Source organism: Lampris incognitus, chromosome 5 (assembly GCF_029633865.1).
Source record: "Lampris incognitus isolate fLamInc1 chromosome 5, fLamInc1.hap2, whole genome shotgun sequence".
NCBI classification, from domain to species: domain Eukaryota; kingdom Metazoa; phylum Chordata; class Actinopteri; order Lampriformes; family Lampridae; genus Lampris; species Lampris incognitus.
Window position 1 is genome coordinate 55,627,746 of NC_079215.1, and position 19,866 is coordinate 55,647,611.

Here is a 19,866-nt window from a genome sequence, read left to right on the forward strand (position 1 = left end):
CATGATAAACTCAGATTCAGGTGCTAGATGGCATGTAACCAATAACAAATCATTACCTCCTTGCTATCACCACGTTAGTTAGTACTTCTGTGTCTCGTTAAGTAAGATGGTGCATCATACTGAGTGGTTACTAAGTGGTGACTAAATGTAGGATAGTCATGAAGTCATGATGCATTTCTAATAACCATGCAGTGTGATGCACTACTTTACCTGGGAAGGCACAAACATGGTAACTAATATGGAGTTAGGGAAGAGAAGGTTCGTTACTGGTTACATGCCGTTTAGCATCTGATTCAGAGTTATCCAGGAACTACTGTTAACCGTTCCTTTACAAACAATTCACCATTTGCCCCCTGGATGAAGGTTTTACCTCCAGTACTGTAAAGGATTACTGCATTTTGAGCTTTCGCCTCGTCTTTGTCATACACGGACCTGAATAAACTCATAAATAATTCAATAAATAATTCATGAACAAGGTCTTGATTGTGGGGTATTTTGCAGTCGAGGTTTTGCTTAAAGCGATAAAGTTGTCAAAACTAAAACGAATGAGGATAACGCTGATGTATGCAGAGCCTGTAGAGGCTCGGGTATAAAATGGTAGTGTGATTGACAGGCGCTCGTAACGGGGGAAAAAACTGTAATTATAGCGCCGCTCGCGCTTTCATCTGCCTGTGACACATGCTCATCAACGCAAAAATAAATGTGAATGTGGGAAATAAAAAGAAAGACGTGAGAAGTAGAAAGGGGATGACAGCGACGGGGGGGCACGATTAAACGAGTGATGGTTTATGTTCTGCTGCAATGCATGGGGTTATGTTAGTCCTCCCTGTGAATAGAACCAATGGGTGGGTGGAAAGGTGGCGGCGTGAGCAGCAGAGAGCAGAGGAGGAAACAATGAGTCGGGAGAAATAAATGAACAAGGGTGGACAGTGAAAGGAGAAAAGGGCTGCATGATGGATGGAGCAGAGGAGAGGTGGCAGAGGTGAAGAAGCTAATAGCAGAGGGGGGTGAGTGCAAAAGAAGAAAGTGTGTCTGTTTATGTTTCGGGGTATGCATATATACATGGGTGACAAATGAAAGGAGAACCCAACATAAAGGGTCTTAGTGAGATGTCGGGCCACCACGAGCCTCCAGAACATCTTCAGCGCTCCTATCCCTCTGTATTGACCTGCAGCGACCCAAGTGGACCCAAACCATGCCGGGAAAATGCCCCCCCCACCACATAACAGAGCACTCAGACCCCATCACTGTAGGGGGTCAAATACTTTTCCTTTAATTTGCCACCTGTTTGTATATGAATGTCCGCGTGTGTTAAGCGGATCCGTGTGTGCTTGTAGCTGCCTATCCGTGTCAGTAGCTGTATCTGTATGTACGTGTGCGTTATGGCTGGGTGGGTTGTTCTTACCAGGGCGTGTAAGGTCTCGATCTCCACCTGCAGGGAGTGCCACTGTTTCCGGGCCTCGGCGAGCTCGGCTCGCGCCTCCCTCAGGGCGGCTCCGCCAAGGTTCACCTGCGCCCATGCTGCCTCCTCCTTTAGATGGGACAGGTTGTTATTGGATGTCTGAAGAGGTGAAATGTGCAACATACCCCGACAAGCCCCGCCCCCCGCCCCACCTCCAACTTTAAACCCGACCGATGGGCCCTCTCTTTCCTTGCCTCACCCAGTCTCTCTCTCTCTCATCTACTTATTTCTTCGGATGCCACAGTATAATTTCTCGCCCCGAAAATTCTCATTTCATTGGTGCCAGGTGTCTTACTGTAGTACAGTCATTACTGAAATACATCTAAACTAATACGCTGATGACTACGTGATTACCATGTGTTATACTTTTCATGCACCTAGCTGATGTTGTCTCGTCAAAACACACTCGTGGAGGGAACTATTGTGTAAGGGGGACAAGGTTAGGGACGGAAAAGGTGCCTGGGATACACACCCTAAAACGCACATAGATACAAGCCTTGCGAGTACGTTCCCACCTGCTGGAATGCCGTCAGAGGGCATCGAGGCCCCTGGGCGCTAGTGCATGTGTCAGTTTGGGCGAAGAGACACCTCCGCTGATGAGCTTGTTCACAAACGCTTGGCACAACACATCTAGACAATAAAGATGTAGTGTACACCACCCTGTCCCGACAGGCAGGTGTTATGAATTTCACGCCCTCAGCATTTTCCTCCGCGGATGCAACGGAGGGAAGGTATCTAAACACAGACATGTCAACATTTAGGCAGCATGACAAATGAAGCTATGCATGACATTCTGCCCGTTTGCTGCGCCGACTCAACCGTTCACTCATTTCCGTTGCCTTCGCTGCAAACGACGTTTTTCAAATAAGGGAACGGATGATAGGAATGAGCACAACTACGCCTTCTACGTCTTACATCAGGTTCAGCAAAAAGGCTCGTGAACGTCACATGCTTTTAGTGTGAAAAAGAGACGTTTAGTCTGCAGGACCGTGAAGCATCCTGTTGTGAAACAGAGATGTGACGAGCCTCAGTGTGGTGTGGTGGCCTCGAGTCGTTAGCTCAGGTATGTTAATCGCCGCTGTCGGATCAAATTCACAGCGCCATGAAACACAGACAACTTATAAGGAAATTCTTTCACCAGACAGCGTCTCCCTCTATATAAACAAAAGGGGTTATTTGTTTTGGCACAACATGTTCTCACTAAAGAAAAAACAAAAAACAGAAGAAAAAGCCCCCACACATGCAGCAGGTATTTGCAGCGCAGCGTGTTGGGATGCTTGTGGCTGTTCTTAGGAAAATTCGGAGTTGTGTTTCGATAATCAAGTGGAATTTTTATGTGTCTGTTGTTGTGATGAACAGGAACAGCCTGTCATAAACAGAGAGGAGACAGCCATGGACACACACACACACACACACACACACACACACAAGAATTGAAGAGAAAGGCATAGTGACATGCTAGCTTTGGGCCTTTCACTACATCAACAAACACTCTGCTATAGCAGCCCTGAGTCCAGCCAGCAAAACAACCATTTCTGCCCCTTCTGCTTCAACAGCCTGAAGTAGTCTTGAGGGTGACTGTCTGGCATAGGCCAAAACAGCACGAAAGTGGGATGAAAACAAAAAGGATGAGAGAGGACTGGCGGGGAGGGAGGGGGGGGGGGACAAGACACTGCGTACCTCTGAGAGAGCGCCTCCATTTGCTCGGACTGCTGATGCTGATGCTGATGCTGACGCTGCTCCGGTTCGACCAGGCCCTGCCGAGCCTGGGCCCGGATTAGGGATGGTGCCCGGGCTGTGATGTGCCTCCCCTGGGCCGGGGAGATTGGCTTGGCTGCACTGCGCTCGGATTTGGTCGAGGAGCTGGGAGAGCTCCATCCCTGTGCCATCCTCCTCCTCCTCCTCCTCCGCTGCTGTGGTCGTCACTAGCACAGCATCACAGGAGTCGGCCCGCTGCTGCTGCAGAGCCCGGGCTGCCTGCAGACGGTGCAGCCAACCACGATCCAGAGAGAGAGAGAGAGAGAGAGAGAGAGAGAGAGAGCGAGAGAGAGAGTGAGTGAGTGTGATAGATAGTGTGAGCGAGAAAAAACAGGATGTAGACAGAAGGAGAGAGAAAAACAGGAAAGACACCGAGACTTAAGCTCAAGAAAGAGAGCTTGTGAATAATAATTGAGAATTATAGAATAAAACAGATTCTGATTCTATACGCCAGAGAAGGACGGGATCACACTACTGCAATGAAGGACGGGAGAGAAAAAAAGGAGAAAAAACAAAGAGAGGGGCGGAGGGAGAGAGAGAGCGAGAGACAGGGGGAGAGAGGGAGAGTGAGAGAGACAGAGCGAGAGAGAGCGAGAGACAGAGGGGGGGAGGAGAGACAGAGAGACAGAGCGAGAGGGGGAAAGGGGGGCGAGAGAGAGAGAGAGAGAGAAGGGGAGAGAGACAGAGGGGGGGAGCGAGAGACAGAGAGAGGAGAGAGAGAGAGTGAGAGAGAGAGAAGGGGAGAGAGAGAGCGAGAGACAGGGGGGGGCAGAGAGAGAGAGAGGGGGAGAGAGAGAGAGAACACTGGCGGGGTGTGAGTGGAAGCACACGCAATGCAGGGTATGACTACAGTCAACTGTTAAGCCTGCATGTTATGCTGTGTGTTAGCTTGTGTGTTTGTACTGTGTGTGTGTGTGTGTGTGTGTGTGTGTGCATCCATGTGTGTAAAGAAAAAGAGCGGCTCACGTAGGGGTTGAGCAGAGAGCCATACGGGCAAAATATTAGTCAGCAGGAATGAATGAGAAAGGCATGTGTGGGGGAGGAGAGAAGGGAGGAGGGAAGAGATGGAGGGAGGTGGGAGGCGGGATGGTGGTGGGGAGGGGAGGGGTGGGTGGGTGGGTTGAGATGTGTTGAGGGATCAGAGTTAGCAGTGACATGTAACAAGGAGAGGTGGTGCAGGGCTCAGAGCTGGGCTGGGTGGTGGTGAGGAGACAGCAGAGACCACTGAGCACTAATGTGCTAATAAGAGCCTTACACTCTCTCTCATCCCTACACACACACACACACACACACACACACACACATGCAATAACACAACCCTCACGTCTCTTCATATCTTTTTGTCTTCTCAGAACTGACACACAAAGATGTGTCAGGAGTGTGTGTGTGTGTGGGTGTGGGTGTGGGTGTGTGTGTGGGTGTGTGTGTGTGTGTGTGGGTGGTCTGGATTAGAACTTATTGCTTTCACTCAAGCTGTGGCAGATAGGGATAAGACCATTCTTATCAATTATCAGGCTGTGACAGAGAGGAATCCAATATACAGTATGAAAGATACTGGGGTGAGGAAGAGGAGAATAAAGGAAGAGGGAGAGACAGGGAGAGAGAGACGAGAGAGAGAGAGCGAGAGAGTGAGAGATGAGAGAGTGAGTGAGAGAGAAGAGAGAGCGAGAGACGGACAGACAGACAGACAGAGCAAGATGAGAGAGAGACGAGAGAGAGACAGACAGACAGACAGACAGAGTGAGACGAGAGAGAGACGAGAGAGAGAGAGAGAGACGAGAGAGAGCGACAGACAGACAGAGAGAGAGAGGGAGCGTGAGATGAGAGAGAGCGAAAGAGCGACAGACGAGAGAGAGAGCGACAGACAGACAGATAGACAGAGAGAGGGCATGCAAGACGAGAGAGAGAGCGAGAGACGAGAGAGTGAGTGAGAGAGAGCGAGAGAGACGGACAGACAGACAGACAGAGCAAGATGAGAGAGAGACGAGAGAGAGAGGCAGACAGAGAGCGAGATGAGAGAGAGACGAGCAAGAGAGAGAGAGACAGACAGACAGATAGAGACAGAAAGCGAGATGAGAGAGAGAGCGATGAGAGAGAGCGACAGAGAGACAGACAGAGAGAGAGAGGGAGCGCGAGATGAGAGAGACAGAGAGAGAGAGAGAGAGAGAGAGAGAGAGAGAGAGAGAGAGAGAGAGAGAGAGAGAGAGAGAGAGCAACAGACGAGAGAGAGCGACAGACAGACAGACAGACAGACAGACAGAGAGAGATAGGGAGCGTGAGATGAGAGAGAGAGAGAGAGAGAGCGACAGACAAGAGAGAGAGAGAGAGAGAGCGACAGACAGAGAGAGAGATGAGAAGAAGAGAGAGAGACGAGAGAGAGAGAGAGAGAGAGAGAGAGAGAGAGAGAGACAGACAGACAGAGAGCGAGATGAGAGAGAGACGAGCAAGAGAGAGAGAGACAGACAGACAGTTAGAGACAGAAAGCGAGATGAGAGAGAGAGAGACGAGAGAGAGCAACAGACAGACAAGACAGAGAGAGAGAGAGAGGGAGAGGGAGAGCGAGACGAGAGAGAGAGAGCGAGAGCAACAGACGAGAGAGAGAGAGAGATGAGAATAAGAGAGAGAGAGAGAGAGAGGAGAGAGAGCGAGAGACGAGAGAGTGAGTACATATTGCTTGTGTACATATTGCAATATGTACACAAACGTATGTCATGCCAATAAAGCACATATTGAATTGAGAGAGGGCGAGAGAGACGGACAGACAGAGCAAGATGAGAGAGAGACGAGAGAGAGAGACAGACAGACAAAGAGAGACACTTTAGCTGTGGCAGATAGGGATAAGACCATTCTTATCAATTATCAGGCTGTGACAGAGAGGAATCCAATATACAGTATGAAAGATACTGGGGTGAGGAAGAGGAGAATAAAGGAAGAGGGAGAGATGGGGAGAGAGAGAGAGAGAGAGATGAGAGAGAGAGAGCGAGAGAGACAGACAGACAGACAGACAGACAGAGCGAGATGAGAGAGAGATGAAAGAGAGAGACAGACAGACAGACAGATAGAGACAGAAAGCGAGGAGAGAGAGAGAGAGAGAGAGAGAGAGAGAGAGAGAGAGAGAGAGAGAGAGAGAGAGAGAGAGAGAGAGAGAGAGAGAGAGAGAGAGAGAGAGAGAGAGAGAGAGAGAGAGAGAGAGAGAGAGAGAGAGAGAGACAGACAGATAGAGAGAGACAGACAGACAGATAGAGACAGAAAGCGAGATGAGAGAGAGAGAGAGACAGACAGACAGAGAGAGGGAGCGCGAGACGAGAGAGAGAGCGAGAGAGGGAGAGAGTGAGACGAGAGAGAGACAAGAGAGAGACGACAGACAGACAGACAGACAGACAGACAGACAGACAGACAGACAGACAGACAGACAGACAGAGGGAGCGCAAGACGAGAGAGAGAGACAAGAGAGAAACGAGAGACAGACAGACAGGCAGGCAGAGGGAGCACGAGACGAGAGAGAGTGAGACAAGCGAGAGACAAGAGAGGGACTAGAGACAGACAGACAGACACAGAGAGAGCTAGAGAAAAAAATGAGAGAAAAACTAAAGGTACCAGGAAGAGAGAGAGTGATAGATGGTGGAAGACAAAAACAAACGACACAGACACACACACACGCACACAGACACACACACACACAGACACACACACACACAGCGTGATGGATGTGTGTGTGACGTAGCCAGAGTTAAAGACCGAGCACAGTACATTTAACTTCTTAAGCGGCTGTGCAACTAAAGTGGTGGGGGGGCACGAGGTGCACATGGAGACTGGCAGGAAGGTAGACAACAACCAGACCAAGACAGCCACAGAGACGGAAAGACAACCAGAGGTAGACAGGCAGGCAGTGAGATTGAAAGAAGGGCGGACGGACGGAGCAGCAGAGTGACAGAAAGACAGACAAAATAAGTTGTGTGGTATAAAAGGGGGACCTCAAATTCCCGGTGCATCTCCTGCAGCTCCGTCGTGGAGCGCTGAAGGTCGGCTTCCAGCTGGACGTTGGAGTTCTCCGCGCTCATCTTCGACTCCCTCAGCAGCACGACTTGTTGTTCCAGCCGCTTGGTCTGCCTCTCCTCAACCTCACACCTACCCAACCAATAGGCATTTACAGGATTTATTTGATCGACTCCAATCAGTACTTTTTACCCAATTAGCGGTAACGTGAATATGAGATACACTGATATACACCAGCCAAAACATTAAAACCACCTACAGGTAGGTGAATAACATTGAGTATCTCGTTACAGTGGCACCAGTCAAGGGGTGGGATATATTAGGCAGCAAGGGAACGGTCAGTTCTTGGAAGTCGGTGTGTTAGAAGCAGGAAAATTGGGCGAGCGTAAGGCTCTGGGAGACTTTGACAAGGGCCAAATTGTGATGGCTCAACGACGGGGTCAAAGCGTCTCCAAAACGGCAGGTCTTGTGGGGTGTTCTGGTACGCAGTGGTCAGTACCTACCAAAAGCGGTCCAAGGAAGGTGAACCGGCAACAGGACCATGGGCGCCACAGGCTCATTGATGCTCATGCAGAGCGAAAGCTAGCCTGTCTGGTCCGATCCCACAGACGAGCGACTGTAGCTCACATTGCCGAAGAAGTTAATGCTGGCTATGATAGACAGGTGTCACAATACACAGTACATCACAGCTTGCTGTGTATGGGGCTGTGTAGCTGCAGATCGTTCAGAGTGCCCATGATGACCCCTGTCCACTGCAGAGCTTCTACAAGCGTCAGAACTGGACCATGGAGTAGTGGAAGAAGGTGGCCTGGTCTGATGAATCATGCTTTCTTTTAAATCACGTGGACGGCCGGGTGCGTGTGCATCGTTTACCTGGGGAAGAGATGCCGCCGGGACGCACTATGGGAAGAAGGCAAGCCGACGAAGGCAGTGTGATGCTCTGGGCAATGTTCTGCTGGGAAACCTTGGGTCCTGGTACTCGTGTTGATGTTACTTTGACACGTGCAACCTAGCTAAACATCGTTGCAGACCAGGTACACCCCTTCATGGCAACGGTATTCCCTGATGGCAGTGGCCTCTTTCAGCAGGATAATGTGCCCTGCCACACAGCACACATTGTTCAGGAATGGTTTGAGGAACATGACAGAGGTCAGGGTGCTGCCTTGGCCTCCAAGTTCGAGCGTCTGTGGGATGTGCCGGAAAAACAAGTCCAATCCAATGGAGGCCCCACCTCACAACTTACAGGACTTGAAGGATCTGCTGCTAACGTCTTGGTGCCAGACACCAGAGGACACCTTCAGAGGTCTTGTGGAGTCCATGACTCGATGTCTGGTGGCACGAGGGGGATCTACACCAGTGTTTCCCAACCCAGTCCTCAAGGACCCCCTATCCTGCAGATTTTCTTTGCAACCCTGAGTAGGTACATGTTTGTAGTTATTCCACCGATCAGCAATGAATTGTGTCAGATTTTGCACAACTTGCACAATTAAGTGCTATGAGATGACTGGTTGAGTAGGTACAAGCAGGGCTACCTATGCAGGTGGTCACCTGAACGATCAGCTGACCCTTCACACCGATATTTAAATAGAGAAGGTGTATTTATTTCAAGCTGGGGTGTTTTTAGCTGAGCCTTTCAGGAGTTAATTGGCCTGTCTGGCAACAGTAGGGGTGGAGGTGGGGATGTGGGGGTGGAGTGCTGGGTGTCACTACACATCAATACATAAGAGAAAGTGCCGATGCAGCACAGACCTCAGCCTGGATTTGTATGCAGGTTGGCCCGCAGAATCGGCAACTAGCCGGAGTTAGATAACAGAGAGCATTGACTGAGCACTGCTGCGGGTGAGAACACACCAAGTCTCCGGTGGTCAAAAAGCGACGTCTCTCACGAGCCGTGAATAAAGATCCGCAGTGTTATTGTGAGAGTTGACTTGGGGATGAAAACCTCAGGGGACTAACATTAATAGGTGATGGAAAAGGATCGACCCCCCGTGTTGTTTTCATAGTGCGTTATTGTGTTGCTATATTGCACATTGTTGACCTATATATACAGTATATACAGTAATACAGTCTATCTAGCTAGCTAGCTAGCTAGCTATCACCGTAGCAGGAGTGTTTGGACCTTGGTAGGTTTGTGGTAGTGCATCAGATCGTGTGGCTGTGCTGCCAGCGGACCTGACGGTGTCCTCGCCTCTCCTCCGAGGAGGAGGAGGCACACCTTCAAACACCCCTAAGGAAAATCAGTCCGGACCAGGGCAGATTTTGCTAGATTATTCTGCCGCTTCGCACCGACACGTCAGGCCGGTTTGCCACCAACCCGTGAACGAGGGGAACGGCACTGACCTGGCCTGGATGGCAGCCGCCTTGGACTTCATGGTGTCAGACTGCAGCGCCAGCTGGGCGTTCTCTATCAGCAGTTTACCAACCTGAGAAGAAAAAAGAAAAAAAGCAAACCACAAGACACGGCTAAATGACAACAACACACCGATTCCGTAGAAAAAAAAGACTTCTACTGTCAGCCCTTTTTTTGGGCCAAGAAATATTAATCATAGTTTGATGAGAGGCGTTATCGAATGTAATGGGATCGGCAATGGCTTCAGGCATGTAGGGGCCTTTTATAACAACTGAGTTCAATCCTTTTTCTTTTCCGGTAAACACCGGTCCTTGTTTTCAGGGTCTTTATTGAGATTCGCTTAGATTTAAGAGCCGCTTGAACGGATAACAGACGTAGGAATATACGATTTTGTGCATGACGCCTGTCCGCGCTTGTCGTACTGGTCTGTCAGTTTATCATGTCTAGATATACCGTCTTTTAATTTACTACCGTTAAAGCCGTACCTACAGCAATTAAGAAATTGATTAGAGGGTTTCACTTTTTGACTGTGACAGCTCTTTTTGGCACTGTGAAGCCAGAAGACACTGGCACCAGTTCACATACACCTGCCTGGCGTACATGTGTGTGTTCCTGGTGCAGCATGGGGTGTGTGTGTTCCTGGTGCAGCGTGGGGTATGTGTGTGTTCCTGGTGCAGCATGGGGTATGTGTGTGTTCCTGGTGCAGCATGGGGTGTGTGTGTTGCTGGCTCAGGGTGGTGTGTTTGTTCTTGGTGTAGCATGTTGTGTGTGTTCCTGGTGCGGTGTGGGTGTGTGTGTTCCTGGTGCAGTATGGGAGGTGTGTTCCTGGTCCGGTGGGGGGTATGTTTGTGTTCCTGGTGCGGTGTGGGGTATGTGTGTGTTCCTGGTGCAGCGTGGGGTATGTGTGTGCTCCTGGTGCGGTGTGGGGTATGTGTGTGTTCCTGGTGCGGCGTGGGGTATGTGTGTGTTCCTGGTGCAGCGTGGGGTATGTGTGTGTTCCTGGTGCAGCGTGGGGTATGTGTGTGTTCCTGGTGCAGCGTGGGGTATGTGTGTGTTCCTGGTGCAGCGTGGGGTATGTGTGTGTTCCTGGTGCAGCGTGGGGTATGTGTGTGTTCCTGGTGCAGCGTGGGGTATGTGTGTGTTCCTGGTGTAGCATGGGGTATGTGTGTGTTCCTGGTGCAGCATGGGGTATGTGTGTGTTCCTGGTGCAGCATGGGGTATGTGTGTGTTCCTGGTGCAGCGTGGGGTATGTGTGTGTTCCTGGTGCAGCGTGGGGTATGTGTGTGTTCCTGGTGCGGTGTGGGGTATGTGTGTGTTCCTGGTGCAGCGTGGGGTATGTGTGTGTTCCTGGTGCGGTGTGGGTGTGTGTGTTCCTGGTGCAGTATGGGAGGTGTGTTCCTGGTCCAGCATGGGGGGTATGTGTGTGTTCCTGGTGCAGCATGGGGTATGTGTGTGTTCCTGGTCCAGCGTGTTAAGTGTGTTCCTGGTCCAGCGTGGGGTGTGTGTGTTCCTGGTCCAGCGTGTTAAGTGTGTTCCTGGTCCAGCATGGGGTGTGTCTGTTCCTGGTGCAGCATGGGGTGTGTGTTTTCCTGGTCCAGCGTGTTAAGTGTGTTCCTGGTCCAGCATGGGGTGTGTCTGTTCCTGGTCCAGCGTGGGTGTGTGTGTGTGTTCCTGGTCCAGCGTGGGTGTGTGTGTGTGTTCCTGGTCCAGCGTGGGTATATGTGTTCCTGGTCCAGCATGTGTGTGTGTTCCTGGTCCAGCATGGGGTGTGTGTGTTCCTGGTCCAGAGTGGGGTGTGTGTGGTCCTGTTCCAGCATGGGGTGTGTGTGTTCCTGGTCCAGCATGGGTGTATGTGTTCCTGGTCCAGCATATGTGTGTGGTCCTGTTCCAGCATGGGGTGTGTGTGTTCCTGGTCCAGAGTGGGGTGTGTGTGGTCCTGTTCCAGCATGGGGTGTGTGTGGTCCTGTTCCAGCATGGGGTGTGTGTGTTCCTGGTCCAGAGTGGGGTGTGTGTGGTCCTGTTCCAGCATGGGGTGTGTGTGGTCCTGTTCCAGCATGGGGTGTGTGTGTTCCTGGTGCAGCGTGGTGTGTCTGTGGTCCTGGTCCAGCGTGTGTGTGTGGTCCTGGTGCAGCGTGTGTGTGTGGTCCTGGTGCAGCGTGTGTGTTTGGTCCTGGTGCAGCGTGGGGTGCGTGTGTGGTCCTGGTGCAGCGTGTGTGTGTGGTCCTGGTCCAGCGTGTGTGTGTGGTCCTGGTGCAGCGTGGGGTGCGTGTGTGGTCCTGGTCCAGCGTGTGTGTGTGGTCCTGGTGCAGCGTGGGGTGCGTGTGTGGTCCTGGTCCAGCGTGTGTGTGTGTTCCTGGTGCAGCGTGTGTGTGTGTTCCTGGTCCAGCGTGGGTGTGTGTTCCTGGTGCAGCGTGTGTGTGTGTTCCTGGTGCAGCATGGGGGGTGTGTGTGTGTTCCTGGTGCAGCATGGGGGGGGTGTGTGGTCCTGGTGCAGCATGGGGTGTTGTGTGGCCCTGGTCCAGCGTGTGTGTGTGGTCCTGGTCCAGCGTGTGTGTGTGGTCCTGGTGCAGCGTGGGTGTGTGGCCCTGGTCCAGCGTGTGTGTGTGTTCCTGGTGCAGCGTGTGTGTGTGTTCCTGGTGCAGCATGGGGGGTGTGTGTGTGTTCCTGGTGCAGCATGGGGTGTGTGTGTGGTCCTGGTGCAGCATGGGGTGTGTGTGTGTGTTCCTGGTGCAGCATGGGGGGGGGTGTGTGTGTTCCTGGTGCAGCATGGGGTGTGTGTGTGTGTTCCTGGTGCAGCATGGGGGGGGGTGTGTGGTCCTGGTGCAGCATGGGGGGGGGGGTGTGGTCCTGGTGCAGCATGGGGGGGGGGGGTGTGTTCCTGGTGCAGCATGGGGGGGGTGTGTGGTCCTGGTGCAGCATGGGGGGGGGTGTGTGGTCCTGGTGCAGCATGGGGGGGGGGTGTGGTCCTGGTGCAGCATGGGGGGGGGTGTGGTCCTGGTGCAGCATGGGGGGGGGGGTGTTCCTGGTGCAGCATGGGGGGGGTGTGTGGTCCTGGTGCAGCATGGGGGGGGGTGTGTGTGTTCCTGGTGCAGCATGGGGGGTGTTGTGTGTTCCTGGTGCAGCATTGGGGGGGGTGTGTGTGTTCCTGGTGCAGCATGGGGGGTGTTGTGTGGTCCTGGTGCAGCACATCCACTGCACCTGCTTCACGTGTTAACGTCCTTCTTTTATATCCTTTTAATCTCTTCATGTGGGTGATTACAGCTTAGTTTCCTGACACCGGCAGTAATATGACTAATAGTAATAGTCATTGGTAATAGTATATATTTTATACATTATATATTTGAGGGTGCGGCACGGCGGCGCAGTGGTTAGCGCGGTCGCCTCACAGCAAGAAGGTCCTGGGTTCGAGCCCCGGGGTAGTCCACCCTTGGTGGGTCGTCCTCTGTGTGGAGTTTGCATGTTCTCCCCGTGTCTGCGTGGGTTTCCTCCGGGCCCCCCCCTCCCCTCAATTGTATCCAGCCAATTACCCCACTCTTCCGAGCCGTCCACCCCCTGTGCCGATGCGGGGAGGTGCTGCAGACTACCACATGTCTCCTCTGATACACGTGGATTCCTTTTCACCTGACAGTGAGGAGTTTCACCAGGGGGGACGTAGCACGTGGGAGGATCACGCTATCCCCCCCCCCCCAAAAAAACAGGTGCCCTGACAACCAGAGGAGGCACCAGTGCAGCAACCAGGACACATACCCACATCCTGCTTTCCACCTGCAGACACGGCCAATTGTGTTTGCAGGGACGCCTGATCGAGCCGGAGGCGACACGGGGATTCGAACCACCGATCCGCGTGTTGGTAGGCAACGGAACAGACCGCCACGCCACCCGGACGCCCCTCTAGTACTGTATTTGACTTCTCCCAAACATGACAACACGTTTGCAAACATTCGGCTTCCATGATTTAAATCCCTGACCTCAAATGTTTACCCAGAATGCATCGGTGATTACTACTACGTCATAAATGCCCGCCGCCCCTCTTTGTTAGGCTTCATCCATATCGACTCAAATGAACCAGGCAGAAAGAGGGAAAACAAGTTCAACGCAAGATGCTCTGTTTAAAAAGCAGGCTTGTTATTCTGCCACTAATTTACGCAGTTTTAACGTCTGAAGATAAACAATAATCCCGGATACGAGTTCAGCGCGTCCCGTTCAAACCGCTGCACCTTACTCGCAGTGCTAGCTAGCATTAGCAGTAGCTGGCTTTACCGCGGCTGGCGTAAACACCGGGGGGAAGGTGGAGCGACGACTCCAGTATAACCTGATCCTTGCACTAACTTAGCGAGACAGAGATTTGCATACAGTCGGGTGCTCCTCCACGATGGCGGGGCCTGCTGGCTCCTCGCCTGACGCTCAAATAAAATACCTCCCCTCGTGTTGTGTTGGCCTAGTTGTCGTACACATCGTTTTGAAGTAAAGCCAGAACCCGGGAGTATTGCAGAACGCCGATCATAAATATTCTCGCAAATGTCTCGTTGTAATTACTTTGTGTGGCATCTCAGGTAGTGTTTCATTAACAGCTCCGTTGTGTGTGTCTGTGTGCACGCGGCAGTAAAGGGTTCGCGTCAGAGAACTATGTGTGTTGATTGGCACCTACTATTTGGTTTGTAAGCGATGCAGGAGGCGATGGGAGGCCAAAAGCATGGCGGCGTTGCGCATGCTTGGATGAATGAACGCGGCTGCGGTGTCAGACACGCGAGGCATTCGGCACGACGGGGTGATTAACATAGCTGTGCGTCGCCACTCCTTACACGTTGTGCCAGACGCAGCGGTGACGTCGGCTCATTCGCTTCATGCCATAACCGACAGTAAATCAGAGCAGTTTCAAGCTGTCGCTTCGGCTTGTGTGAGCTCTCACAATGGCCTTCTGTGCTGATGGGCGACTAAGCGGAACGGTGTCGCAAGCATTTCAAGTATTAAAAAAAGGCCCTCGCTGTGTTGGAGATACAATCTGGAGACTATTGGACCGGTTAAACGTGGTACATTTGGGCATACGGGTATGTATCATAACTTAAAATAAGAGTCTGTATCACTCCAGAGTTCATGTAAACGTTAAAGTGCAGGTCTGGGGGCGTCCGGGTGGCGTGGCGGGTCTATTCCGTTGCCTGCCAACACGGGGATCCCAGTTTGAATCCCCGTGTCGCCTCCGGCTTGGCCGGGCGCCCCTACAGACACAATTGACCGTGTCTGCTGGTAGGAAGCCAGATGGGAGTCTGTGTCCTGGTCGCTGCACTAGCGCCTCCTCTGGTCAGTCAGGGCGCCTGTTCGGGGGGGAGGAACTGGGGGGAATAGCGCGATCCTCTCACGTGCTACGTCCCCCTGGTGAAACTCCTCACTGTCAGGTGAAAAGAAGCGGCTGGCGACTCCACATGTATCGGAGGAGGCATGTGGTAGTCTGCAGCACCTCCCCGGATCGGAAGAGGGGGCGGAGCCGCGACCGGGATGGCTTGGAAGAGTGGGGTAATTGGACGGATATGATTGGGGAGAAAAAGGGAAGGGGAGGGGAGGGAAGGGAAGGGAAGGGAAGGGAAGGGAAGGAGCAGGGAGGGGAGGGAAGGGGAGGGAAGGGAAGGGAAGGGAAGGGAAGGGAAGGGGAAGGGAAGGGAAGGAGCAGGGAAGGGAAGGGAAGGGAAGGGAAGGGGAAGGAGCAGGGAAGGGAAGGGAAGGGAAGGGAAGGGAAGGAGCAGGGAGGGGAGGGAAGGGAAGGGAAGGGAAGGAGCAGGGAAGGGAAGGGAAGGGAAGGAGCAGGGAAGGGAAGGGAAGGGAAGGGGAGGGGATGGGATGCAAGTCTAGTGTTTATATTTCACATTCTGCCCATCCCTATATCCAAAAGTCAGACGGCAACTTTTCCAAGTGAGGAAAGTCCCCAATCCAGTTTATCAACCACGAAGAAGCGAACTGACACGGGCCCATGTTTCTCAGCTGGGGCGAACAGCCAAGTCCTTGTGTTCTTATGGCGTTTATACGCATGTCTCACCAGTAGGTCATCTGTTATATTTGTAGTTTAGTGACAGTTAGCCGTTGCTATCAGTGGCGGCTGCTGCTAAAACTTTGGGGGGGGGGGCGCCATTTACCTTGGTGCAGCACACCTGACAGCTGCTTTAATGTCCACACAGTCACAGAGTTATTAAGAAGGACAATGTCGCCTACAGAATTTCTCAGAGTTCGTAGACGGTGGGTGATGGGCAGTCGAGACGAGGCGTCGTGGTGGGTGGGAACACGATTGGCAGCCATGAGAATTGCCCAATTACATTAGATCAAAACACATTAAAACAATACCACTTCGCTGCCAATAAAAGTGGGAGTGGCTGCTGCGCCCCATGGAAAAACTGAAGAATCCAAATCAGACAGCAGACTCAGTTCACCTGCTCGCCAAAAGTTTGAGGGCTTGCATAAGGTGTCGTTTGGCCGGCACCCCTCACCCAGGAAGTATATGTACTCACGACAGAAATCAACCAAATACCATCTGGAACCAACATTTAATGGCTGCTGACAGGCGATCACAGACCGAACACACTTTTATTTCATAATTATTTGCATTATACAGCTAAATTGTATCTAACATGTCTCGATATTTGAAGGGGGCGGCGCCCCAGCGCCCTGTACTGGCCAGCCGCCACTAGTTGCTATTACAAACACATGTTTCCTGCTGTCCGTCAGCCGACGCGGCCTTGAGCTGATGAAATGAAACAGCCTGCATGAGCATAACAACAAAGACCGGGAGGGAAACAATGCATAATGACATGTCCACACAGTCGGTGTAGGTCCTTTCCTAACGGCCAAACCTCCTAGAGCACACGGTGTCGTGTTCCCACACTTGTTCTTATCACCCTGCTTCATGAGCCACGAATGAGGTCCACGTCGGCCCTAATGATGACGGCTTCCAGAAATAAGGACTAAGGAAAAGCTCCGTTTCCGATGATACCCGGCGGTCTAACAGTGTCCCCCCGGAGGGCTTTATGATCTGATCTCTTGAAAACCTCAGTAGATAGATAGGACTGACCTGGGCACGGAGGGCGTTGACGTTTCTTTCCTGCTGGGACCAGTCCTGGGTGCGGGAGGCATTCTTGATCCCCCAGTTAGCTATCTGTTTCTCCAATTGCTTGTTGGCCTCCTGCAGCCTGTTCACCTGGTCCAGGAAGCCCTTGAGATGCGCATTGAGGCCGTGCTTGCTCCAACGACCGTCCTTAAGTGAATCCATCGAGGCAATGAGCTGTATAAATACAGACAGTGACAAGTTAAGAGACAGTGGCGTTCTCTTGCAGTCCAACAACAGCAGCACAGGGTGGTGACAGAATCGCCGGGAATCTCCCTTAGCAACGCGTCTGTTGAAGAAAAACCAACAGTATCTCTCTCACGGCATGTTCACAGAACCACAATAGAAGTTACAGCTTTCACACCCGTCACGCTGCCACCCATATGTACCGCGGCGAGATACACCTCCAGAGGCGTTCCCTGGGTAAATGTTTACCCAGCAGTACTCACCTGAGGTTGTGTGGCCTTTCCACAAAGACCAGGACCCAGTGTGAGTTTATGGGAGCTTGTTAAGCAGACATGGGCGATTTCTGGTCACAGCAGCTAAAACCCCCACCCCCGACTGACGGAGCTCGGCCACATTCCCCTTCGCCGGAGTTGGTCGACGCTTTCTCCTTCCCCTTGTGCCCCGGATCACTGCCAGGAGCCTTGGGAGGATCAGATAAGGCAGACGGGCTGCAGTTGACCTGTTGCTCTACAAACAAGTGTCACTTAGTACCCTTGGGGGCCAGCCATGACACAGATATTGCTCCCTGCCCCACATCCCTGCAATAACAGCCTCTGGCAGTGGGTAAAGGACTGGGTAAGCACTGAACACGGCGCTTACATCACCAGCGCTCTGAGGGCCTTTGTACTCGCTCAGCCCGGATTACTGAGCTGCTTTCATAAAGACAGCAATATTAACTATGGAGGGAATGTTCAGGGACACACAGCGACAGGGGTTGTGTGTGTGTGCGCGTGTGTGTTTATGCGTCTGAATGGCGGCGTAGTCGGTGTTAAAATATACCAGAACCGATGTGAAATCAATCTCTCTACAAAACAGCCTAACGTCGCAGACGTCGCGCGTTGTGTTGAAAGTTGTCGAGTTTGCCCGATCACTCTCTTGACCTGTGTGAACAAAACAAACGATCGCCCAGTGTCTGACTAACTGTGACGCAGATAACGTCTTCCAAACATTCTCGACACCTTGCCGCGAGGCCTTATTATGTCCTGCTTCGGGTTGATTATAACGGGCGGGGGAAAACGACGGGCACGGAAAAGTAGAGCGAACGAGAGCTTGTAAAACATTTAATAAAGCCACGTTGAAATAAACGTGGACTGCTGCTGGAAAGTGTCCGTCTCCGAGTGTTAATGCACAACACAACATGGTTGTTGATTTAGACCATGAGATGAGTTAATACTACGGCTCTAGTACAGGATAGTCAGTTAATCGTCGGTGCTGGACTCGGTTAAGTCACAGAGAAAAGAAGGTCGATGAAGATCTGCAGTCTGCCCAGTGAAGATGCCGGAAAAGGAATTTAATGATGCCAAATTTGTATCTAATTCTGTTGCTATGCCAACTGCAATCACTTCCTTTGCTGTTTGATCCATCGTAAGCAGTACAACAGACGATATGGTATGAGTGCAAATATCATAAACATACTCACGTTATTTAAGGTGCTATGATAAGATGTACCGGTATGTTAGGCTATGACAGGGTGTAGTTTTCAAACAAGAAAAAAAAAAATGGAGATGCAATGGTTGCCATGTAACAAATAGAATTCTCCTCCTGACTGACTCCTGACTGCAGGACTATGGGGGCGCCTTTTGTAAAAAGTTGCAACTTCTGATTTCCCGCTCAGTTTTTGCACGTTTGACATTTGCCAAACGTAAAAAAAAAAAAAATGCAATACAATTTTCACCTGTCACCTTTTTTTTGTTAAACATTTAGAGAGAAATTCTCGTAAAATATTGTAATACCTTTTTCGAGAGCAATGCTCCGCATTAAAACAAAATTAAGTCAAGTCAACTTCATTTGTATAGCCCAATATCACAAATTACAAATTTGCCTCACAAATTATAAAATATTAAATATTAATTTATAAAATATCAAAAATGATAAAATAATGTAAATGAAAAATATAAGTGTAAAATCCAAATAAATGTACATGTTCTAACTGACCACGCCCCCTATGTGTGACGCTCAGTGCGTTTACATGATGTTAGAAAAAGTCGATTTATTGTGTTAGTCCCGACTAAAGCTGGACTTTTAAACTACATGTAAACGTGTTAGTCCGACTGAAATCGTAGTAAATCGAATTTCTCGAAGTCGGACTAACACACCTAGACTAACTCTGGCATGTATACGTAAACCTTTTTTATTTTGCTCGGTAAATTTCCCATTCACAAAGCCAGAATACTTAAATCAAGACCTTTATTCAAACTATTTTTGATAGATATTGAATGTTACTTTGAGTCTCTGAATTTTGTAACAAACAAAAAAAGGTATATGTCAGTGAACAAAATGTATTTAGAAATGTTCAGTTGAAGAACTCTGTCACTAAGTTGCTTTATTTATTCTTTCCTTATTTATTTATGTTATCTATATACTTTTTATATCCTTCCTCTCTGTTGGAATTATTATGTATATACTTTCATTTAATGGACTGGAATGACTGACTATTGTTTGTTCATATTTAAAAAAAATAGCAACCAGCTGAAAGGGGGCATATCGCCACCTACCGTACCGGGGTGGGATATACTTCCGTCAATAAATCGATTCTGCCCCGGTTCTTGTATACTGGGACCACGTCAGTAGTCCAATTGACCTTTCCCGAAACCCAGAACGCAAGAAGCGCAATGTGGGCAATAGATTTGGCAGTATAGCAGACCCCATGGCCAGCTTAACCCATCCAAAATCAACAACAATACCTGTCTGCTCCAAGCTAAGCTTGCTACTAGCTATTATTGATATCTAATACAGCTAACGTATTATTACTGTTACTTTTACCCACACGATGCGCTGATTTCTTCCTTCATGTTTTGGTGTTTTCCGGCTACTTCCTGGATAGTTCAGAAATGCTTGACGGGCATAGCAACAGTAACTAAGGGGGGCGGGACTTTGCGAAAGGTCAATTACACGGCCTAATCGAGCTATAACCGTAGCTCGATTTAGCTATGCATGTAAACGCGTGATTTTTTTTTCGTACCCGTTTTCCGGGAACTCTGCCTCTGG

At 50.7% G+C, this 19,866-nt stretch overlaps 1 protein-coding gene across 2 annotated transcripts in view; it reads right to left on the bottom strand.

The window, feature by feature from the left end:
- Positions 1-17,384, bottom strand: part of krt222 (keratin 222) — a 29,438-nt gene extending 12,054 nt beyond the window's left edge. For both annotated transcript variants that reach the window (XM_056281098.1, XM_056281099.1), the window contains exons 1-6: positions 17,103-17,384; positions 16,621-16,830; positions 9,557-9,639; positions 7,195-7,348; positions 3,143-3,439; positions 1,406-1,531 (exon numbers count right to left, since the gene is read on the bottom strand). In XM_056281098.1, coding sequence (XP_056137073.1) covers positions 1,406-1,531; positions 3,143-3,439; positions 7,195-7,348; positions 9,557-9,639; positions 16,621-16,818 — 858 coding nt within the window. In that variant the 5' untranslated portion in view covers positions 16,819-16,830; positions 17,103-17,384. The remainder of the gene's footprint in view (positions 1-1,405; positions 1,532-3,142; positions 3,440-7,194; positions 7,349-9,556; positions 9,640-16,620; positions 16,831-17,102) is intronic.
- Between the last annotated feature and the right edge of the window lie 2,482 nt (positions 17,385-19,866).